The sequence below is a fragment of the Octopus bimaculoides genome, chromosome 16 (genome assembly GCF_046866305.1).
Source record: "Octopus bimaculoides isolate indiv1 chromosome 16, ASM4686630v1, whole genome shotgun sequence".
NCBI lineage: Eukaryota > Metazoa > Mollusca > Cephalopoda > Octopoda > Octopodidae > Octopus > Octopus bimaculoides.
The window spans coordinates 45,232,858-45,258,181 of record NC_142943.1 but is presented as its reverse complement, the minus strand read 5'-3'; the positions used below and the strand labels follow the sequence as shown (position 1 = coordinate 45,258,181).

The window sequence follows — 25,324 nt, the reverse complement described above, 5'->3', positions numbered from 1 at the left end:
CAAGCATGAAAACATTACTCAACTTTGGATTTTGAAGACAGATGCCCCCTTTTCACACACACACACATGTACTAATATATTAATGATGTACATAAAAACATGGCAGGTATACATAATACTGAAGTACGCACAAAGTAAACACATGCAGACAAATATATTAATATGACGAATTTTAAAATATGATAAAAACATACAATCAATGAAGAGACAAAAGAAATAGTAAGATGATGCATGTTGATTTTATTAGGTATTTCTGTTTATTTAGAGACCTACAATGAACAGGTCAGACGCTAAACTATAAATTTCACAGGGTACAACCTTAAAGTTGACACTGTTCTGCTAAACACAGAAAATTTCTGTCTCGCTATTGGCTAAAAATACTCAGTTTTTTCGATTTTTAAACCTCTGTAACATTTTTCTCCAATTTTTTCTCTCCACAACATCATACCTTCAAAGCAATAAGACAGGAAGGCTACATTATTATACCTGATTTTCAGATTTTTTACTTCCTTTTAAAAAATGCATATTTTGCGATTGAAAAAAACTTGAGCTTCACTGGCCTTACCAGTTCTTTTCAAGCCATCCAACCCATGCCAGCATGGAAAAAGTGGGTGTTAAAGTGATAATGATGACAACAATGATAGCAATGATGAAACAGATTCCAAGGTAACTGGTGGCAATCTTTGTTGGCAAGATTTGTATTATATGGGAAGGGTGACAGAAGGAATACAGTGGAATTGCTATGGATAATAGAGCATCCATCGTTTCAGAAAGAATTCTTCATCAGAAGAGAAATGATGGCAAAGAGAACATAGCAGAGTTTTACATCCTGTATGTCTTCTGAGTGGCCGGCTGCAACTGATGGAGGGGGGGGGGGACAAAACAACAGGAGCATGCATACATAGACAAGGAGTGTTTAGAAACAGTAATAAGCTGAGAGAGGGAGAAAGAAAGAAATGAAGAGAGGAAGAGAAATTGGTGACAGTGAGATGAAAGAAAAAATCAAGAGGGGATGAAAGGGGGAAAAACCTGTTGGTGTCATGTTTCAGTAATCAAACAGATCTATGGTCAAAGACATCCCTTACTTTATTGCCCCATATTGGACCACACTGTCGATCATTTTTATTTGGTTCATTTCTTTTTTTTTTTTTTTTTATCATCATAGTCTAGACTGGTGCTTTTCAGCCAGGGTCTGTATGGCTCTTAGGGGTCCATATAAGATTTTGTTGTTAAAATTTATCTGCACTAAATTGATTACACTTCTACAATTCACAAAATATTTTAACAATTTTTTTTATACCATTCCTAATAATATGTAATTATAAAAATATAACAGGGTTTTTTTAAACATCAAATGGCTATAAGGGTCCATTTAAGTGAAACAGGAATCAAAAGGGTTTATAGGTAAAAAAAGAAAAATGGTTGAGAAACACTGGTCAAGACCATGTTAGAGTACCAATTTTGAAGGATGGGTATTCTTCGTGTTTTATATCGTTCAGTGGGGGTAGAGATGGTTATTTCTATTTGGTAGATCAATGAATGAGTGAACACTGCTTTTCTTCGGTTGCAGCCTTTTAAAATGGGCTGATCCCAGATGATAGAGAGAAAACATCTTTTTAAATAATAATAAATCTCTGAACGAGGTATATCTTTTTAAATGTCTCAGAGAAAACTTTGGTCACATTCCATAATGTAATGGATACCTTTTTATTTTTATTTATCATTTATTTTTTAATTCTGAAGATGTTATGGGTGATTTAATGTTCTTTGGCTGTTTGCCTTTTTGTTTTTCCAAAAAGAACAAGAAAATTGCTTTCATTAGCCTTCCCCTCCTCCTCCTCCTCCTCATCTAATCCCCACTGTTTCTTTAATATAACATAAAGCTTGACTCACTCCATTTAGTCAAGTTGCTTTTAGTAAAAACTTACTGTTTTTGGCAAACGTTTAAAGACTGGTGGTGGTGATGGTGGTAGTGTTGTTGCTTAGAGTTGAAATCAAAACATTTTCGTCAGTGACTCATTACAATCCATAGTGGTAAAAGTACAAAAATGTAATTTATTGGGAAGAAGGGGGGGGGGGGGTATTTCCTCATTTACTGGGTAATTTAGAAAAAACGCATTAACTGTTGGCTAATTTAACATAATTTTGGACTTTTTTATTATCTAAATCATTTTGGACTTTATTTTTCTTCTTTATATTTTGTATTTAACAAATCTGTGCATGTTTATATATGGTGTAGAGTGTGTGTGTGTGTGTGTGTGTGTGTTTTGTCTAGTGTGTATATTTTATCTGTCATGTGTGTCTGTTGTTGTTTAGCCCTTGGTCATTCCCAATAAGAACACACAGTAGAATGTGTTCTTCTCATGAACGTTTTATCTTTTTTACATCATATTTTTGCATAGGTATGTGTGTACAATGGACTGTATTATTAAATGTGATCTTCTTTTAATGAAGATTAGTGTAAATTGATGTAGTTTTCTAGCAAGTTGAGATGCCACATAGAAGCTCCTTTAGATGAATATGTTGTTATATTTTATGGAGTGTGTGTTATATGTAGTGTTAGGAGTGGGTATAGGGTTATGTTGTGTATCAGGATGGGTACCTGTCATTCAACCTGTTAAAAACAGCACCCAAATCTCCCTCAAATTGCGCTATACTTTATTAACGATGAAAGGGTACATTAGATAATGTGGTTCTAGAAACTAAAAAAATGACATGAAGGTCATGCTTGGCATGTCTTTAATTGTAGGTCTGTTCGACCAGAATTCATGTGTGTTGAAGAACTCTTGTAATTGGTGAGGCATGTCTTGTCCATGCCTCCTCTACAGCAACAAACATCTTCCCATCCTCAGTCATACACCAACCTCTTCACACATTGTATAAAATTGCTTTACTCTTTAGTATACTCTTACTCAGTCAAGGGGGTTCTTTAGTTTTGTGTATTCTGTACACACTGTAAAGTAGTTGGCATTAGGAAAGTTATTCAGTAATAAAAACTATGTATGTATGTATATATGATGTATAAAGTGAAAGTTGAATTGTCATGCTTATGTATTTCTCTGTTTAATTTCAGGGTTGTCCGTGGGAAGACACTTTTGTCTGCTCTTTCTCAAAAATCTGCTCCTTTGTACCCTAAAGTGGTTCAAAACTACAGTGTCATCTATGGAAACATCAATAAACTAGCCCCGGCTGTAAAGACCTTTGTTGAGGAAACTGCTAAGATCACTAAACCAGACAATATCCACATCTGTGATGGCTCAGAACAAGAAAATGAACTTCTCTTATACATTCTACAGAAAGACAATGTCATTAGTAAACTTCACAAATATGAAAACTGGTATGTTTTTTTTTTTTTGTTTTTTTACTATGATTTAGTCACTGATTTCATTTGTACTGTAGATAATTACAGTCCTATATTTGATTCCAGCCTCCATCCACGGGCATATGGCATAGTGGTTAAGAGCGCGGGCTACTAACCCCAAGATTCTGAGTTCGATTCCAGGCAGTGACCCTAATAATAATAATAATAATAATAATAATAATAACATTATTAGGAATGAGAACCCAGGTTCGAAATTCTCCCCAGAACACCTGATGAAGGCTTGAAAGTACATCAGCCGAAATGTGTTAACAACAAACAAGATGAGGACAAATATCCATCAAATGTAAATAATGTAAGTAATTATCATGTGAGTCTCATAAGCAAGTATAACAAAGTAAGTTGAAGGTTGTGAGTTCAATTCTTACTAGGGCATAGTTTTTGTCTAAACCTTGCTAGCTTGGGAGAATGGACATAAAGTGGTGGTGGTGGCAACAGCGGCAGTAGTTATGATGATGATGATGATGATGACTGAGGTTAGACAGTGTCCATTCAAACCCTTCTCTAGACTGGTGAGATTGATGTGATCAATAATCCCAGATTTTTGCAAGTGATATGCTCAGTAGTCCCCTTCACTCTGATTGATGAGATTATTGTAACTGGTGGGTCCATCTCTCAGACTGGTGAGTTGATGCGACTGATGATCCCTTCTCCAGACTAGTGAATGATATGATTGATATTACCCTTCCTGGCTGATGAGATTGGTGTGACCGATGACCCTCATCGTCTAACTGGTGAGGTTGTTGTGATTGAACTCTTCTCACAGACTGATGAGGTTGATGATCCTCTTTTCCAGACTTATGGGATTAATGTGATTGTTCTCCTCTCCTCCAGACTGGTAAGATTAATGTGATTTACATTCACCATTAACACATAGTTGGTGTCCGTGAGGTAAACCTGGAGAGGATAAGAATTCCCCAAAGTTTATATCAGTTCTGGGAAGGAAGGACTAGGGAAAATGAATTGAGCTGGTTGTGGTGGTGGGGAAATAGATGGAGCACAGGCCTTTGTAATAATGATAGAAGAGACAGAAGAAAGAAACCTCAGAGGGTTAGTATTAAACCAGTAATTTATTTAATCAGCCTCAAAAGTACAAAAGGTAAAGTTGACTGCAGTTGAATTTGAACTCAGAATGTAATTAGCTGAAACAAATACTGCAGGGTATTTGTTTTCTTGATGCTCTAACAATTCTGCCACTCCTATCTAATCCGGTAAAATTGTACTGATATCACCTGTAATATTGCACTAATATGACCCAGTAATATCTCACTGATTTAAGCCACAATTATTTTAACAATGTGACTCCATCACTCAACTATGAAGTGCTTATATGATGCACTTTTATTGCAATGTCTGTGTTTTCTAAAGTTAAATAGGTTGTTTGAAAGTTGAATTAGATAAATATTAACAGTTGAATGATTAAATATAAACCAGAAAGACTAGTATGAAGTTCAAGTGAATATAGTGTTCCGTTTCTTTTTAAAATACAACTTAATGTTTGTTGAAATAGCAACACATACTGTTGAAAAGGCAAGAACGATATGATAGGTACAGGCATAGCCTTGAGGTTAAGAAATTCACTTGCTACACACATGGTTTCAGGTTCAGTCCTACTGCATGGTACCTTGGGCAAGTATCTTCTACTAGAGCCCTTTGCCGATCAAAGCCTTGTGAAGGTAGGAAGAAACTGAAAGAAGCCCTAGCACTGGTATTGCTATTATCCAGCTGTAAAAATCGTGACAGAACAAACAATGGAGCCTGATGCTGCCCCTGGCCTTGTCAGTTCCAGTTAAATCATCCAAGCCATGCCAGTATGGAAACAAGGTGGTGCTCCAGCATAGCCGCAGTCAAATGACTGAAATGAATAAAAGAATATATATATTTATAAAAAATGTATGTTTCTGTAGATGTGGTAATTATATATATATAACGAACCAGGTGATACACGAAGGAGTCATACCCAATGACTGGTGTAGCAGCATCATAGTCAACTGCTACAAAGGTAAAGGTGACGCTTTAGATACAAATAATTACAGAGGCATCAAGCTGTTAGATCAGGTTATGAAAGTTACAGAGAGGGTCATAGCCCAACTAATTAGGGAGCGAATCAATTTAGATGAGATGCAGTTTGGGTTCGTGCCAGGTAAAAGCACTACTGATGCCTTATTTCTAGTGAGACAGTTGCAGGAGAAATACCTAGCTAAGGATAAACCTCTGTACCTGGCTTTCGTTGACATGGAGAAAGCCTTTGACAGGGTCCCCCGATCCCTTATCTGGTGGTCAATGAGGAAACTTGGGATAGAAGAATGGTTAGTGAGAGCTGTGCGAGCCATGTACAGAGATGCTGCCAGTAAGGTGAGGGTTGGAAATGAGTACAGCAATGAATTCCGGGTAGAGGTAGGGGTCCACCAAGGTTCCGTCCTCAGCCCCCTCTTATTTATCATAGTCCTCCAGGCAATCACAGAGGAGTTCAAGACAGGTTGCCCCTGGGAGCTCCTCTATGCTGATGACCTTGCCCTAATTGCGGAGTCACTATCAGAACTAGAGGAGAAGTTTCAGGTGTGGAAGCAAGGTCTAGAATTGAAGGGCCTTAGAGTCAACCTAGCTAAAACCAAAATCCTAATAAGTAGGAAGGTAGATAAAACACAAACCCCTTCAGGTAGATGGCCCTGCTCAGTATGTAGAAAAGGAGTAGGTAGTAACTCTATAAGATGTACCCGGTGCAAGCTATGGACACATAAGAGGTGCAGCAACATCAAAGGCAGGTATAACTAGCATGTTAGTTTTTGTTTGTGGCAGATGTTCAGGTGCAATAAAGACTGTAAACAAACAGGAAACAACTTCTATCTCATTCCAGGGTGAAAAACTAGAGGTAGTCGATAGCTTCCGCTATCTGGGCGACCAAGTTAGTAGTGGGGGTGGGTGCGCTGAAAGTGTAACTGCTAGAATAAGAATAGCCTGGGCAAAGTTTAGAGAGCTCTTACCCCTGCTGGCGACAAAGGGACTCTCACTCAGAGTAAAAGGCAGACTGTATGACGCATGCGTACGAACAACCATGCTACATGGCAGTGAAACATGGGCTGTAACTGCTGAGGACATACGTAAGCTCGCAAGGAATGAAGCCAGTATGCTCCGTTGGATGTGTAATGTCAATGTGAATACCCGTCAGAGTGTAAGTATCTTGAGAGAAAAGCTGAACATTAGAAGCATCAGTTGTGGCGTGCAAGAGAGACGATTGCGCTGGTATGGACATGTGGTGAGAATGGATGAGGATAGCTGCGTGAAAAAGTGTCACACCCTAACAGTCTAGGGAACCCGTGGAAGAGGTAGGCCCAGGAAGACCTGGGCTGAGGTGGTGAGGCAAGACCTTCGTACATTGGGCCTCACCGAGGCGATGACTACTGACCGAGACCTTTGGAAATGTGCTGTGCGTGAGAAGACCCGGCAAGCCAAGTAAGATCGTTGCCAGTGCCCCTGGACTGGTTCTTGTGCGGGTGGCACATGAGACGCACCATTTTGAGCGTGGCCGTTGCCAGTACCGCCTGACTGGCTCCCGTAGGATTTTCGAGCGAGATCGTTGCCGGTGCCCCTGGACTGGCTTGTGCGGGTGGCACATAAAAGACACCATTTCGAGCGTGGCCGTTTTCGTGCGGGTGACACATAAAAGCACCCACTATACTCTCTGAGTGGTTGGCGTTAGGAAGGACATCCAGCTGTAGAAACTCTGCCAAATCAGACTGGAACCTGGTGTTGCCATCCGGTTTCACCAGTCCTCAGTCAAATCGTCCAACCCATGCTAGCATGGAAAGCGGACGTTAAACGATGATGATGATGATGATGATGATATATATATATATAAAATGTATGTATCAGTAATACCCTTAAAGGTTTGTACCTGACACAAAAAGAGAGTTTCTGGTGTTGTTTGATGTCTGTTTTCTGCACCTGAAACAAAGAGTTGGTGTTATACTGTCTCTTAACCATAACCTTCTGTCTTTAAAAAGAAAGACAGATATTTGATAATGTCTTCTTAAATGCACCATGTCTGAATATAATACAGGTTGGTCAATGCTGGAGCACCTTTTATCGTAGGTCTTGTCTGTCAGGATAGATCTGGAGTTAACAGTAATGGGGTGGAATAGTGTAGTCTGTGATGGTCATGGAAAGAACATCTTTAATAATAAGTCTGCTGCATCGATACTGACAAGAGACTAAACAATAATAACACCACAAATATTCTAAACTTAAAGACCCAAAGCAATGAATTATAATAAAACGTCGCCCTTTCAAAGCCTAGCCAGGCTCATGGGCCCGGTTTCCCAGTTTCTATGGCGTATGTGTGTGTGTCCCCCTCCCAGCTGGACGGGACGCCAGCCAGTCCATCGCAGTGTTACTCAAGAAACAGGAAGAAAGAGTAAGAGAAAGTTGGGGCGAAAGAGTACAACAGGGGTCGCCACTACCCCCTGCCGGAGCCTCGTGGAGCTTAGGTGTTTCGCTCAATAAACACACACAACGCCCGGTCTGAGAATCGAAACCGCGAGTCCGCTGCCCTAACCACTGGACCATTGCGCCTCCACAATGAATTATAATAGATGTCTTTTATTTTCCCTAAGAATATTTTCTTCAACATTTTATGATTTAGTTATTTATATTTTTTCTTTTTGTGTGTGTGCATGTGTGCTTTTTTTTTTGTTTCAGTTGGCTGGCACGGACAGATCCTGCTGATGTGGCCCGTGTAGAGAGACGTACTGTGATAGCAACAGAAGCCCAAAGAGACACAATACCGATTCCTAAAACTGGAGTCAAAGGTCAACTTGGTTACTGGATGGATCTGGAAGACATGGACACCGAACTTAACATGAGATTCCCAGGATGTATGCGAGGTACCTTGCCGTATTTGTAATTGAGATTGAAGTTTGCTTCCCAATCACATGGTTTCGGGCTCAGTCCCACTGTGTGGCACCTTGGGCCACACTACTTCTACTATAGCCTGAGATTGAACAAAGTCTTGGGAATGGATTTAGCAGATGAAAACTGAAAGACGCCTGTATATGTACAGGATTTCATGCATTGTGAGCAATAAGGCAATGAGATGGTCCTACAATACTAGATTATATCAGAAGAGATCCCTGTCACTACCAGACATCTTTTCTGAAGCTCAACAATTAATAATCGATCTTAACTTTTTTAATAATGGCTCTACAGTCATCAAAAATACAATGATGTCAATTATTGAGATGGACAGTGTTCTGTTCACAGTAGAGATTGGAGTAGTGTTCTACACATCTCTCCCAATGATATTTTTTTTATCTGTAATTTCATCTCCAGTGAGGCTGGCTTGCTTCAAACTGGGCCAAGTCCTCTTGATATCTTTTGTACATACTCCTGAAATTACCTCTTGTAGTGACTATCTGAATATTCTCAGTAAACTGTACCTTATATTCTTTGGCACAATTCTTGACAGTTTGTCTTAAAATTTTGTCTCATTTTATAATTTTTGCTCTCAAGACTAGCAATTTGAGAGGAAGGGCAAGTCACTTACATTGACCCTAGTACTTGGTACTTTATTTTATCAACTTTGAAAGGATGAAAGGCAAAATTTACCTTGGTGGAATTTGAACTTAGAACATTATGTCAGAACTACCATCAGAACTATCACTAAGCATTTTGTCCAACACTCAAACAATTCTGCTTTTGCACCAAATTTTAGTTTGTTTTAAAATTAGTATCAAATCAAAACAATCCCAAATGTTATATGTGTTTAAAATTTCTTTTCTATTTCCTGTTTATTCCAAACCAATTTCCATTGACTTCTTTCAGGTCGTACCATGTATGTAATCCCATTCAGCATGGGTGCAGTAGGTGGACCATTATCCAAAATTGGAATTGAACTCACAGATTCAGCCTATGTCGTAGCCAGCATGCGCATCATGACCAGAATGGGCCAGGCAGCCCTTGATGCATTAGGAACAGGCAGTTTTGTCAAATGTTTACATTCCGTAGGTCAACCACTTCCAGGTAAGGAATACTTCAATTTTACTTCTTCTGCAACCATTCTACCATCTTACTGACCACAATAAAATAGACCCCATTCTAAGCTGGTGAATAATTAATGAGAAACACCGTATTTCATTATTAAACGATAATATTCTACAAAGTATATTAAACTCTTTATAGTCAATACTGTGTTCTAATGTGTTAGCAGTGCTATTAAATAACTTGTTATGGTTATCTTTACTCTTTTACTCTTTCACTTGTTTCAGTCTTTTGACTGTGGCCATGCTGGAGCATCGCCTTTAGTCGAGCAAATCACACCCAGGGCTTATTCTTTGTAAGCCTAGTACTTATTCTATCGGTCTCTTTTGCCAAACTGCTAAGTTACGGGGACATAAACACACCAGCATCGGTTATCAAGCGATGTTGGTGGGGGACAAACACAAGCACACAAACATACACACACACACACACACACACACACACACACACACACACATATATATATATATACACATATATACGACGGGCTTCTTTCAGTTTCCATCTAGCAAATCCACTCACAAGGCTTTGGGCGGCCCGAGGCTATATTAGAAGACACTTGCCCAAGGTCTTCCACAGTGGAACTGAACCCAGAACCATGTGGTTTGTAAGCAAGCTACTTGCCACACAGCCACTCCTACGCCTATAGATTCTCTATAGATTTTCTATAGTAATTATAGCCAGCATTGTTTTCTTATAATATTTTGTATGGATTGGATGTGGTGCTGATGAAGGAGCGAGAATTCCTGAAATATGGCATATACACCCATTACCCATTTTTCATCTTTGATCTCGTTGTTTACAATAGGCAATACTCGAATACAAAACATTGCAACAAATGAGTGCTGGCTGTAATTTCTATAGAAAATCTATAGAAATAACTGTAAGAAGTAAACTTGTGACTGCAGTGTGTCCACCTTAAATTGTCTACCTTCTAAATGAATCTTATTTAATGACCCTTAAATTGGTCATTATGTGACACAACCCTGTAATGTAGCCCTGCCCATCAGATTATTTCTTGATGTGGCATCCTCCTCTCTGTCTAAACTGACCACTTGTAGTATGATTGCTGCCCCTTGACAAACCACCTTGTGATGTGACTAGTTTCCCACTCAACAGACCACTTTATGATGTGACCCTCCCTTCTCTGCAATGTGCTAAACTAATTGTCATCTCCCTATTTGAAACCCTTCAAATGAGCACAACTATAAACTGTTCAACACTCAATCCTTTATTTATTTATTTATTTATTTATTCTTTTCTCTTTCAGCTAGCACACCGTCCCATTGGCCTTGTAACCCCAAACTGACCTTAATTGCCCATATTCCAGACAGAAATGAAATTTGTTCATTTGGAAGTGGCTATGGAGGAAATTCCTTACTGGGCAAGAAATGTTTCGCCCTTCGACTTGGCTCCATTATGGCCAGGCGCGAAGGTTGGTTAGCAGAACACATGTTGGTAAGTAAGCGTCACTCACATCAATTTGTTTTATGATGGAGGAATTTACACATTTGCTAGAAATAGCAGCCAGACCTCCTCCAAATTACATTCCTATCATTTGGAGAATGTGGATGCAATAATCCTGCAAATAATAGAGGATAGTTGTGGCTTGTATGTGTGTATGTGTTTCTATGGTTTGTATACACAACACACACACACATGCACGCACACACAGGAGTTGTAAATAGTTGATTAGAACTTCTCCAATCAATTATTTTCCTAGCAATCAATTGATTTTAATTGGGATACAGGCCAATCAGTTATTGCAATTAATTGTCAAATATTTTGAGGAATGTAAAAACACCATATATTTTGCAGTGTTAGCTTCAGTTTAGATAAGAGCCAAAATGATAAGAAAATAAAAGGCACGTTTTATAAGTTTCAAAAATCTTTATTATCAGAAAGCGTTCAAAGTTCAGTTTTATTGATTTAGAATAGGTAACAAACAACATGTATACTCTACATTGTACAGTAGTTGAAAAGCAAATAAATTGAAGGTCTTTAATTGAAAGAGTTTCTCAAACAAGTAGCGCAATTAAAATGTTCTAATATAGCAAAAGGTCATGAATGATTGCAGATTTATGAAACTAGGTCTTCATCCCAGAATGTGTGATTGACTATCAGAAATAATTGCATTTCTAAATTCATTGATGTTAAGTATTGCTGAAAATCATTAAAAGCGTAACCTGCTGAGCTGAAGAAATGTCCCAAGATGTTGGATGTTGGTAACAAAAATCTACAGTTCAGATATTGTGGAGTTGAAATTTTATCTTTTTTGTGTTTTTTCAAACAAATTGAAGCAAAATCATCATCTTCTACGGGTAAACCAGACTGTTGTAATGTGTCTACGATCACTTTCAGCTGATGTAGATCAGCCACTTCATCTACAGTTAGCTCTGCTTCTGCTTGTTGTAAAATTTTCACAACTTCACTTTCAAAATTTGGGCTGTGCACAATGGCTGCCAATGAAAGCAAATATCTTTTAAACTCCTCATAAGGATACAATGTGAGAATTTCGTCAAAAAGAATATGAGCATCTCCCAAATTTATTTCTGTTCTTTGCAAGGTGACTGTTATTGAGTATAACATTCCTAAATTGTCTTTTAGAGTGTGCGGATCATTATGATTGCATGAAGTCAACAGATAATCAACCAGCTATGGATTGGAGTAAAGGTTGTTTGCCAATGTAACATGGCAGTCCTGGTTTAGGACGAATGTTACAGGAGACATCGTCTCCAGCTGGCTATACAACAATCTTTACTCTGAAGTACTGTTGCTGAATATCTCATGTTGTGAGATTTACAAATAGTAATTTCCAGCTTTAGATTGTCTTGAAAAGAGTCTAAAAACGGCTTGAGTTGGATGTACCTCTCAATTGTGTCATAAGTACTGGACCAACGGGTTTTATTTCTTTGTATAGGTTGCAAAGGTGTTTTTCCCTGAAGTTTACCCACTAGTTTTAATGATTTTAGCTGACCCATCAACATTAATATTCTCAAGCGGAACTTCCTGCTTGTCGAGATAAGCAGAAACAGCTAGACAGAATTTATGAGGCACATCCAATCAATGGTATTCTACACAAATTCACTATAGATTTGTTCACTACAGTATTATCTCAGGTAATAGCTACATTTTCTAAATTTTTGTTATAGACACTTAACACATACTCTATAAATTCAACATAATCAGAAGCAGCAAATGATGTTTCACTTACCGTTAACGAAAATGCCAGCAAAACAGTACAATAGTCATTTTGATAATTGCACGAATAAGATGCGAAAAATCAAATGAAATGTGTCAAACCCTTAGTCCAACCATTGATTACTAATGAAAATTTACTTGGAAGTTCATCAGATATTTTCTTTTCTATTTCTTGAGTAAGTTTCTCCATGTATTTCTTTAAGGTCACATTTGTAAGTTTGTGTACTTACGAGTCAGGGGTCTTCGGTAAAGGAAAATGGTTTTAAACCAACAGATACCCACTTGATCCAACCATAAACATTTAAAGCCAAGCGACTAACCAAACTACTTCTCGGTGAAAGAAAACTCAATAAAGATGGTTGTCCAGTTGCTTGTGTAGTAGAATACTCGGGATGCTGGTTTTTTATATGATTCATAAGATTTGTCCACTTCTGGGTCAACTTTTTTCTACACTTGCATTTCCATACATGTTCACTGTCTGTTTAGTTCAAATATTTTCTGACAATTTGAAATGACCACACTGTCCAGGAGTATGTCCTGGACTGCATTATTCAATCTTTTCTGTTATTATTTAAGTCAGTAAGGTTCAGTTTAAGGGAAATATCTTTTCATCTTTGGACTGCTGCCATGCTGGGTCACCAGTTAGAATATTTGGACAAGATATGGCCTGTTTAAGTGCTGAAGGGTTTCAGGTGCACGACTACTGACCACATGCTCTTATGTTCAGATTATACTTACAGTTGTGTTACTGAACAAAAACAATTTCCAGTAGTTAGAAGGGACATATATGCACTCCATTTGACCTTTTTTGCACTACTTTTTTTTTGTTTTTAATTTAAATTTGTGTATGTGTAATGTGTTTTTTAAATTTTTTTTTTCTTCTTTCTCTTCAGATCTTAGGAATTGAAAATCCAAAAGGAGAGAAAAAATATGTAGCAGCAGCCTTTCCAAGTGCTTGTGGCAAAACTAATTTAGCAATGATGAACCCCACATTACCTGGTTATAAAATCACCTGTGTTGGTGATGATATAGCCTGGATGAAATTTGACAGTGAAGGGAAACTTAGAGCTATTAATCCAGAGGCAGGATTTTTCGGAGTTGCTCCAGGTTAAATTTACAGCTTTTTTGTTCCTTTTACTTATATTTCATTTGTTGTTCTTCAGACTCAGCAGACCTGTATCCTCAAAGATTTCTGTTGGATCATCCTGTTCTTATACATCATGTAGTTCTTTCTAGATTTTACTGTGATCGAGGCACATTCCTCTTATGGTGGTCTCACAGAGGAAAGCTTCCTCAGCCATGTTTATTCTAGATTGATTACTGAGCAAGACAAGCTTTCCAATGCTAGTGCCATGAAAAATACACTCAGTACACACTGTAACATGGTTGTCAAATGAGCAGAGAAAGTGTAGGGTTGCAAGTTTCCTTGAATGCTGGTGCCCTGACAAAATGTCCCCCAGTACATCTGTAAAATGACTGGTGATTGAAAGGCATCCAGCAGTAGAAACCAAACCAAATGATACAAACAAGTACCAATTTTTGGAGCAGCTAATAAGAAATGACTCAGGCTGTGATGGAAATCATTATGAAAGCAGGCATAGGATAATGATGATGACAATGATGACAACATTATCTAAGGATTTTCATTTTTAAAAATTTGATTGGGTATAATTTGAGCGAAGTTTGACTGCTACTTCTAGCAAGTTATGTGATGTGTTAGAGGCATTCCAGATTCTTTGAACACTCTCTTGATCATAATTCATCATTTATGTTTGCTTTGCATGTGGCTCAGTGGTTAGAGTGTTGTTCAACTTGTGATTGCAAGATAATGGTTTTGATTCCCAGACTAGCTGTGCATTGTGTTCTTGAGAAAAACATTTCATTTTCCCATTGCTCCAGTCCACTAAGCTCTAAATGGATAACCTTGCAACAAATTGGCATGCAAGGGCGAGATGGTGACTCAGGGAAATCATCAAAATGGAGGTCTCAAGAGCCACATTTTGTATTCAGCAATTGAAAGGATGTATAATCCAGCCCATACTGTGAATCCCAACTGGCTGCGATTGCTTGTTCAACCATGTCAAAGGTTGAGGTTTATTTCTGTATTTTTGTTTTTCATGAACTTCTACATCACATCAACCTCATTTTGCACCCAAACTCTATACATGTACTTCACTACTCCCTACATCACATGTATCTCTTCATTCCCTCTATCTCCCTACATCATAAGGTATTCCTACTGTACTCTCATCACCCTTATCTCTCAACATGTAGCTCATGACCCACCCTTGCTATATCACATGTTCCACATATACTTCCTCTCTCTCTCTACATCACATCTATGTATACCTCATCACTACCCTATCTCTCTACGACACATGTATTACATATGTTCCTCACTCCCTCTACCTCTGTACCACATATGATACAAGTATCTCAGCTCTCTGTATCTTTCAAACTACATGTATTCCTCCCCCCTACTCTACATGTATCCCTCACCACCCTCACCCCCTTTGCTCTATGACACGTACTCCTGACCTCACCCCCAATGCCTTATTCCACATGTATACCCTCGTGCCCCCCACCCTATACCATGTCTATCCCTCGCTCCCTCTGTCTCTGTAAACCACATGCACTACATATACTTCATGTCCATCTCTCAGGTACGTCCTACAAAACCAACCCTAATGCCATGAAGACTATTGAGAAGAACACCATTTTCACCAATGTGGCATCAACAAATGATGGAGGATTCTTCTGGGAAGGACTGGAAGAGGAAATGTCAAAAGATGTGCAGATATCATCATGGCTTGGCATTAAAGACTGGACTCCTGAAAGTGGGAGGACAGCTGCTCACCCAAATTCCAGGTGAAAAAAATGCTTGAAATATTTTATTGTTGTTGTTGTTGCTTAACCCCAGGTCAGCCTGATTGAGCAAGCCTGCAATCAAAAGGCATTCCAAGTGTAGCCATCCAGTCTTATTCAGGATATTTAGAACTGCATCAACTAATGTGCCCTTTATTTGTGTTAAATAGCTAGGTGTGATCATTATGAAGGTGATTTGGCTGCTATTTCTAGTGGATCTAGTGTGCACATTAGAGGCTCCAGTTGTTATAGGTAGTGTTTTACATATATATTATTCCAGTCATTATACTGTGGCCATGCTGGGGCACTACCTTGAAGAAATTTTAATCCTAGTACTTTTTAAAACCCGGTATACTTATTCTATCAGTCTCTTTTGCTGAACTGCTAAGTTACAGGGACATAAGCACTCCAACATAGAAGACACTTCTCCAAGGTGCCATGCAGTGAGACTGAACCCTGAACCATGAAGTTGGGAAGCGAGCTTCTTACCACACAGCCACGTCTATGTATGTATATATATATATATATATATATATATATATATATATGTGTGTGTGTGTGTGTGTGTGTGTGTGTGTGTCCTTGTCTTGACACTATGGTAGTTATAGACAAATTGTATCATCATACAAGCCGTGTCCTCACTTCCAGTCTTCTGTGAAAACATGTCCAGACAAGGGGATATATTACTTTGCTTGGAAACAGGTGAGGGCTGGTAACAGAAAAAGCATCAGCCCATAACAAATCTGCCTCAACAAGTTCCATGTGATCCATGCATCATGGAAATGTGAACATTACAACGATGATGATAATGATGATAGTGACTTACCAGGTAGTGTGTGAAAATACCTTTAAAAGGGTATTTTGCTTGACACATAAACATAAAATGCATACTAGAGTGTCACAAATGTAATGTAGTGTGTGTGATACTTTTCATGAAATGATTTATCTCTGCAATTTGATGGCAAAAACTCACTTTTGTTTGTTCACTTTCAACCCTTTAGCATTCAGATGATTCTATCCAATGTAATATTTATTCAGATTGTTTTGAATTTATCCTGTATTATCTTGTAGCCTCAAGATTTTGATTATGCAACTGTATTTTTTTTTTTTTTTTTTTTTTGATTAACATTGTAGGATAGTTGTGAGAGGCTGGACCTGGCCAGTTTGAACATAAAAACAGCAAAGTTGACTCCTGAAATATCTGCTGACATATCACCATTATTTAATGTCTGTTGTCCATGCTGGTATGGGTTGGACGGTTTGACCAGGGCTGGCAAGCTGGGGAGTTGCACCAGACTCCAGTCTGATTTGGCAGGGTGTCCATGGTTGGATACCCTTCCTAATGCCAACCACTTTACAAAGTGTGCTGGGTGGGGTGCTTTTATGTGGCACTGCACAAGCACTTTGATGCGACGTCACACAGACGCTTTTACATGGTACTGTATGGGTGCTTTTATGTGACGCTACACAGGCGCATTTTTGTAACATTTGCACAGATGCTTTTTCATGGCACCAGCCCATGTAAAATCTTCACCACTGGGAGGACTGTCTTAACACTTTTGCTGTGGACAGTTAAGGTGTGTGCTGTGTCTTTGTAGGCAACTGGTGAAAGTAACCAATATGTTTGTATCTTAGAACTCCACGGTAAAGCATATTTACAGTTGGCTCAACAGACTTGCTTTTTATTTTCTAAATATTTGGACCAGCCCATTTTGTAGGAGTTACCTCCCTTACTAGCTGTCTTTCTATTAAACATCCTTCCCCTAAAAGGGAATTTTTGTTTTCAAATTGCAGGGATAATCTTAAATTTAAGCTCTTTCTTTTTCACTTTTTATATTACATATGTGAGAGACTTCTGTACATAAATTTCATATGTATGTATGTGTGCGTGTATATATTATCAGTTACAGGAGTATAAACGCACCACCATCAGTTGTCAAGCGATGGTGGTGGGGGACAAACACAGACACACAAACATACTTATATATATATATATAGAAAAAAATTAATTAAGGTACTCAGAAACCTGGATGTTTGTACATTTACAGATTTTTATTAATGTCACATATTAAATGAAGCGCTTTTCACCTAGTCGTGTAGGTTTTTCAAATTGTTTTGAAAAAACTTTCTAGCGGGTCTCTTTATATAGTTTTATTGAGTGTGTAGGGGTGGAGAGAGAGAGATATAGGATAGTAAGAGAGGGTGAGGAAAAGTGAGAGAGAGAGAGAGAAAGTGTGTGTGTGAGTGTGTGTTTTTTTGTGTTGGTGTGTGTGTGTGTGTGTGTGTGTGTGTGTGTGTATGTCGATTGGAAAGAGAAAAGAAGAAAATTGGGTTCACAGTTGGTTAGTTCTTTTCTTCCCAACTGCGTAATCACATGGTTTAGGGCTTGGTCCCACTCTGCAACACTTTCAGACAAGTGTCTTTTATTATAGCTCCAGGCTGACCAAAGCCTTGAGCATAACAGAAACCGAAGGAGGTGCATCAGATATATTTGTACGTGTGCTTGTGTGTGTTACTGTTTCCTTTACTTGATGTTGTGTGGTACATGTATCACCATCTTACAAGCAGTGTCCTTTAATGTCTATCTTCTGAAACGTGTCAGAAACAGGTGAGCGTTGGTGACAGGAAGAGCATCCATTCAACTCGTGCAAGCATGGAAAAATGGATGTTAAACAATAATGATTAGAGAGGGGAAGTAGTTGGCAGATAGATATGGCTATACAGCCATATGTATGTAGATGTGTGTGAATGCAAGATTCGTGACAACAGGTGAAAGAAAGTGGTTTCAAGGGGAGGGATAACTGGCGGCACAAAAATGGGGATGAGATATGTGTAGTTCTTCCTTCATATAATTATAGCAGCTGAGAGAATAGTGCCACACACACACGTGTGCTAGTTATAAACAAATGTTACTGTCATACAAGCAACGAGATGTCATTCATTTTCAATCTTCAATGAAGTCATGTTTGGCTATGAAATCAGTTTTTTCATATCCTGAGTTATACCTTAATAAGAATGTCTTTTGAATTATTTTCAGATTCTGTACACCAGCCAACCAATGTCCTAACATGGATGAGGCTTGGGAAAGTCCTGAAGGAGTCCCTATTGATGCCATTATATTTGGTGGCAGACGTCCTGAAGGTGAGTTGATAGGAAATCATTCTGTTGTTTTTAAATAAGTTAGCAATCACCCATCTGAGTGCTCACAAGACATGACAGTAAATTAGCAACAGCAGTGAAATGACAGTATCTACAGTGTCTGTATAGTGGATGTCAAACTACCTTGCAGTATTTAGAGAGAGGCAAGATGGTGAGCTGGCAGAATTGTTAGCATGCCAGGCAAAATGCTTAGCAGTATTTTGTCCACCTTTATGTTCTGAGTTCAAATTTCTCCAAGGTTGACTTTGCCTTTTCTCCTTTCATGGTTGATAAAATAAGTATCAGTTGAGCGCTAAGGTTGAAGTAATCAACTTCCCCCTCCCTGTAAATTGCTGGCCTTGTGCCAAAATTTGAAATTAATATTTAGAGACAGGCAGACCTGGAATAGAGAGAGTGTCATTGATAAGGCTGCAAATGGCCATGAAAGGACTTTGACAAACATAACTGACTGATTGATTAACTAAACAATTAATCAAACAATCAATCAGTTAATTTGTTAAATGGTTAACCAATTGACAAATAAATAATCCTTTCTACTACAGGCACAAGGCCTGAAATTTGTGGGGAGGGGACTTGTCAATTACATCAACCTCAGCACTTGACTGGTACTTATTTCATCGACTCTGAAAGGATGAAAGGCAAAATCGACCTCGGCGGAATTTGAACTCAGAACATAGCAACAGACAAAATACCACTAAGCATTTTGCCAGGCATACTAACAACTCTGCCAGCTTGCTCCCTTATTTGACAAATAGATTATTAAAACCTGAAATAAAACCAGTGCAAGTGTTAATTATTGGAATAATGACCCTCCTGAGATACAACAAAATTATGTTCTTGGTTCATGTTTCACCTAGATAAATCTTGTTTTCACCCTCTCAGGGGTTTGATAAAATAAACACCACTCAAAAGCTATTATCATGGTCATATGTCACTGTTAGAAATCTTTCCTGATCATTAACGCCACCTCTCCACACTTGCACAGTTCAGACAGAAGATGTTGAGGCAGACTTTTCTATGACCAGCAAGTTCCATATGACCCATGCATGCATGGCAAGGTGAATGAAGCTCTTGTGAAACCATCTCCATGGGCCAACGTCTTATATTTTATCTTTAATTAAGGTATTAACTTTGCATAATTTCATTCTTCTGTTCTGTAAATTTATAATGTCTTAGAAATTTTTATAATTGCTTTACATTGATAATTGATTTGTTAATGAGTTAAATGAATTCACACCTTATATCCTATAAAATCTATCATGGAGTATGTAAGTACACACACATTTGAATTTTGGTTTCTTGAATTTAAATAAATTTAAAGTAGCTAATGGGGCATATCATCATCACCATTGTCATTTTGATATATATTTTTCTCTATGCTTAGGTTGGACGAAGTATTAACTCAGATTGCTTTGTCTTGTTCCTGTATCAGCTCTTCTATCTCGGGGGTCCATAGCTCTCAGGTTTGATCTAATTCTTCAATCCGCCATTTAGCCACCAGTAGCACTATTTTTAGCGACCTAACCCTCTACCTAGCCTCCATTCACATTAAATCTCAATAGTTTAGCTGCAGTTATCTCCCATGCAGACATTACATCAGCCAGCGTCACTGATGTCCAGTTGTCATCTTGACTCACCCACTCTTGCACAGAGTAAAAGGATAGAAAAGAAATATATGTGTCTTTGTTAGGAAAACGTATCATTCCAAATAAAGCCCTTCACTGAACACCCAATATATATATATATATATCATCATCATCATCATCATCGTTTATATATATATATATATATATATATATGGTCAAAATAGACTGAAATAGGCAGCTGAAATAGGCAACAGTTTTGAATTTATAACGCTCTAAATACAGCACTACATGTTTTATGAGACACCTTAAATGTTTTTTTTATTTTTGAAAGTATATTAAAATGTTTTAAATAAAGTATTCTATAAAACAATATATATTTTATAAGTGTAGACAAAGCTATATGGTAAGAATTTTACTAGCCAACCACATGACTCTGAGTTCAGTCCCACTGCATGACACCTTGGACAAATGTTATCTTACTATAGCCCCAGGCCAATCAAAGTGGATTTGGTTATCTGAAACTGAAAGAAGCCTGTCATATATGTGTGTTTGTCTCCCACCACTGCTTGATAAGTGTTGGTAATTTAACAGTTTGACAAAAGAGACCAATAGAATAAGTACCAGGTTTTAAAAATAAGTACTGAGTCCAAGTTATCAACTAAACCCTTCAGGACAGTGTCCTAGCATGGTTGCAGTCCGATGACTAAACCAAGTAAAAGATAAAAAGATATTTTAAAAATATTTTATAAGGAAAAGTTTTAAAAATTGTTCTAAAACAAGGATGAGTGCATGCATTGCACTTTGTTGCAAAGAAATACACACTAACCAACACAGTGTAATGCACCACAAAAGCTTACAGCATACACATGTGCTGTGGCACAGGGGTTGAAGAAACCTGTGTTGGAACAATTGATTGTCTCTGAATGTCTCTCCCTGTGTTTGTTGTATAACCCCAGGTGAAATAAATAGTCAGTTGAATTATGAGGCACAGCCCACAGATTTGTCCTAGATGCACCATGCTTCTGCCTAGTTGAGAGTCATACTGCACTCTGTGACCTGCAGTAATTGCTATATCAGGACCATGCTGCACTTGCAACCTGCAATAGTCACTATCAGAACAGTACTTCACTTTGCAACATGCGATTGCTATCAGGATTTTACTGCACTCTGCAATGTGTAGTGGTTGCTATCAGAACCATACTGAACAGAGCAAGCAGTGGTGTTGCTGTTTAACAACACCACTGGTCAACCTTAATCAGCTGACTCATGATCAGAGACATTCCAGTTGTGACTATCCTGTCCACCTACAGTTCCTAGACCACATTGTTCAAAATAACTTTACCTTTTTTTAGAACTATAGCAATGTGATTTAATAGAGATTTGGCTGCCATTTCTAGCAGGTCAGACAACCACATAGACATTCTTGGTCCACTTAGGAACAAGCAGTTATGTGCTTTGACCAACCAAGGAGCAGAGTTGGGACCTATAGTAAGATTTGAACTTATAACCATGTGGTCAGTGGCCCAGTACTTGAACGTCACAGCCAATTGTGGCTCATAATGCACCTATTTTCTCATTTTTTGCTTTTATTGTGTTGACTTTTACAAAATTTCACCACCAGCACTTCACTAAATTCTTCAAATTTTGATGATTATGTTCACTTATCTGGCCACTTAACACCTCTCACTCGCAATATCTTCATGACATTCTTTTCATTTCATTTTCTCTATAAGGCCTGGTGGTTTGGGTATCCTACTAAGATTGTGGTTTTGATTACTGAACCAAACAGAACGTGCTCTTCAGCAAAATGCATCATTTCACATTTTCAGTCCACTGTGCTGTTAATCCTGCAACAGACTGTCATCTCATTCAGCAGAGTGTGTTGTAATCTCAGTCACTTACATGTCATGAAAACTAAGCTAACTAGATTAAGCTCTAGCCTTATGAGTCCTAGAGTTAATTGCAGACCTATATCTAAGTAGATAAGGCTAAACTAGAGTTAAAGGAAGATGTGGAAGATATTATTTCCAGCTATGTGACACAAGCTTATTCAAAGACTTAGTCTGCCACAGCCATGACATTGCTAATAATAATCATCATGATTTCTAATGTAAGGTATGAGGCTGTATGTGTTTGAAAAGATACTGTTGACCAAACTGAATCCAGTATTTGTCAGGTACTTATTTCATCAACTCTGGATTTGGTTGTCTGAAACTGAAGGAAGCCTGTCATATATGTGTGTTTGTCTCCCACCACTGCTTGATAAGTGTTGGTAACTTAACAGTTTTAGAAAAGAGACCAATAAAATAAGTACCAGGTTTTAAAAATAAGTACTGAGTCCAAGTTATCAACTAAACCCTTCAGGACAGTGTCCTAGCATGGTTGCAGTCCGATGACTAAACCAAGTAAAAGATAAAAAGATATTTTTAAAATATTTTATAAGGAAAAGTTTAAAAATTGAAATTTAAAGTTGACCTCAGTAAAATATGAACTGAGAATGTAAAAGGTTTAAAGAAATGCTACAAGGCATGTTTTCCAACATTCCAATGATGCATGATTCTGCTTGCTAACTTAACAATTATTAGCAATATTATTATTCGAGCTGGCAGAAGCGTTAGGACACTGGGCGAAATGCTTAGCAGTATTTTGTCCGTCTTTACATTCTGTGTTCCAATTCTGCCGAGGTCGATTTTGTCTTTCATCCTTTCGGGGTCGATGAAATAAGTAGCAGCTGAGCACTGGGGTCGATGTAATCGACTAGTCCCCTCCCCACAAATTTCAGACCTTGTGCCTTTAGTAGAAAGGATTATTATTATTATTATTATTATGATGATGATGAAGGTGGCAAGCTGGTAGAATCATTAGCATGTCGGGCAAAATGCTTTGCAGTATTTCATTCATCACTATGTTCTGCGTTCAAATTCCACCAAGGTCAATTTTGCCTTTCATCCTTTTGGGGTTAATAAATTAAATGCCAGTGAAACTCTAAAGTCAATGTAATTGACTAGTCCCCTCCCCCAAAATTTCAGGCCTTATGCCTTTAGTAGAAAGGATTGTTGTTGTTATTAAGGCGGTGATGAGTTCAAATTCCACCATTGTCATCTTTCGAGATCGATTAAATTAGTATCAGTTATGCACTGGAGTCGATGTAATTGACTTAATCCCTTCCCCCAAATTTGAGGTCTTGGGCTTCCAGTAGAAAGGATTGTTAAGGCAGTGAGCTAGCAGAATCATTAGCATGCTGGGCAAAATGCCTAGCAGCATTTCATCTGTCTTTACATTCTGAGTTCAAATTCTGCCAAGGGCAATTTTGCCTTTCTTCCTTTCAGGGTCAATAATGGAGACCCATTGATTTAGTGTTACCTGAACACCAAGGAGGGGTGTCCTTGTCTCTCTCCCTCTCTCTCAGCTGTTATTTTCTGGCCTACAAACACTTCTTAAAACTAGGCCCATCTAGTGACACCAATAGACCACTCTTCTCACAATAATAATCATCACATGAATTTAGCCTTTCAGTGGCGAATGAGGCTGTCTTAAATTACCATTCCCCTTCTAATAGAACCATGTGGAACTCATTCCTTCTACAACCATTTCCAGATTCATTACCTTGCCCTTCTCCTGTGTCTTTCAGTGGACTCTACACTTCAGACTGAATTTCATTCAGTTTGTTCTGTTTCTTTTCCATTGTACAGGGGTACCTTTAGTGTACGAAGCCTTCAATTGGGAACATGGAGTCATGATTGGTGCATCAATGCGATCAGAAGCCACTGCAGCAGCCGAACATAAAGGTTGGTAATATTCATTCACCATCATCTTCATTATCATTACCACTAATTTGACAATTAATCAATTGATTTGTTAACCATTTCTTTCATCCTCATTATCATCATCATCACTTACACTACCACTGCCACCAACAACAATATCACTGCATTTACCCCCAACATAACCACTACCAACACCTTCATCACTACAACCACCATCATCATCTCTACCATCATCGGCACCATCACCACCATCACTGCACCCCCTCCACCATCATCCTTAATGTATTTAAATTATTCCAATTCATTCTCAACCATTTTTCTTGTTTCAGGCAAAGTCATCATGAACGACCCCTTTGCTATGCGTCCATTCTTTGGGTACAATTTTGGTAAATATCTCCAGCACTGGTTGTCAATGAATCAGCCAGGCGTAACACTGCCAAAGGTTTTCCATGTCAATTGGTTCCGTAAGAACAAGGAAGGGAAGTTTATGTGGCCAGGTTTTGGTGAAAATTGCCGTGTCTTGGACTGGATATTGCGTAGAATAAACCAAGAGGACTGTGCTGTTTCTTCAGCAATTGGGTACCTTCCAACACCTGGAAGCATCAAGATGGATGGTTTGCCTGCTTCTATAGACATGGAAGCCATTTTCAACTTGACCAAAGAGTTCTGGGAAGGCGAGGTGAAAGACACTCGTAAATATCTGTTCCGCCAAATCAATGATGATGTTCCAGACACAATTTGGAAAGAAATCGACAATCTGGAAGAGAGAATCAACAAGACTCTTTAAAAAGAAAGAAAAAAATAACAAATTCCTATTTTTTTTAAACCATTCCCTACCCTCGCAAAAATCACATTGGGATTTATTTGTAATAATAAAAATAATAATAATAATAAATGTTTATTTTACAACTTCTGGGAACAACAACAAGAACGATTGCAACAAACGAAATTTAGGTAAAGAAAAGACTTAATGGAAATAACCTAAAAGAATATTTTTTAAATATATTTACATTTAATTTTAATCATTAAATCTCCAAACCAAAACAACATAATTATCTTTGTTAAATTTATTATAGTCGTTCATTAATTCCATTAAAAGTTTAAAGCAATTAAAATGTAATTTAAATAGAATTAGATAAATACAAATTTGTTTTGACCTGTATGATACACATACACGCACACATAAGTATATGTGTGTGTGTGTGTGTGTGTGTGTATAACCACACAAACATGTATTGCCTTATATGGATACCAAAATAGGAGTTTACAGAATTTGTACATACAGTGTCTGACTGAAGTGCAACATTTAGTTTCATACATCCTCACATTTT

General features: G+C 38.0%; 1 protein-coding gene across 1 annotated transcript in view; it reads left to right on the top strand.

Annotated features, from left to right (window-relative positions):
• The window catches only part of LOC106868970 (phosphoenolpyruvate carboxykinase, cytosolic [GTP]), a 56,670-nt gene extending 31,630 nt beyond the window's left edge, over nt 1–25,040 (top strand). Inside the window, exons 2-10 of the mRNA XM_052974159.2 lie at nt 3,074–3,337; nt 8,078–8,262; nt 9,200–9,397; nt 10,686–10,873; nt 13,510–13,723; nt 15,280–15,484; nt 18,519–18,622; nt 23,919–24,014; nt 24,323–25,040. Of these exons, the coding sequence (XP_052830119.1) occupies nt 3,074–3,337; nt 8,078–8,262; nt 9,200–9,397; nt 10,686–10,873; nt 13,510–13,723; nt 15,280–15,484; nt 18,519–18,622; nt 23,919–24,014; nt 24,323–24,780 (1,912 nt within the window). The 3' untranslated portion in view covers nt 24,781–25,040. The remainder of the gene's footprint in view (nt 1–3,073; nt 3,338–8,077; nt 8,263–9,199; nt 9,398–10,685; nt 10,874–13,509; nt 13,724–15,279; nt 15,485–18,518; nt 18,623–23,918; nt 24,015–24,322) is intronic.
• Nucleotides 25,041–25,324: the final 284 nt, after the last annotated feature.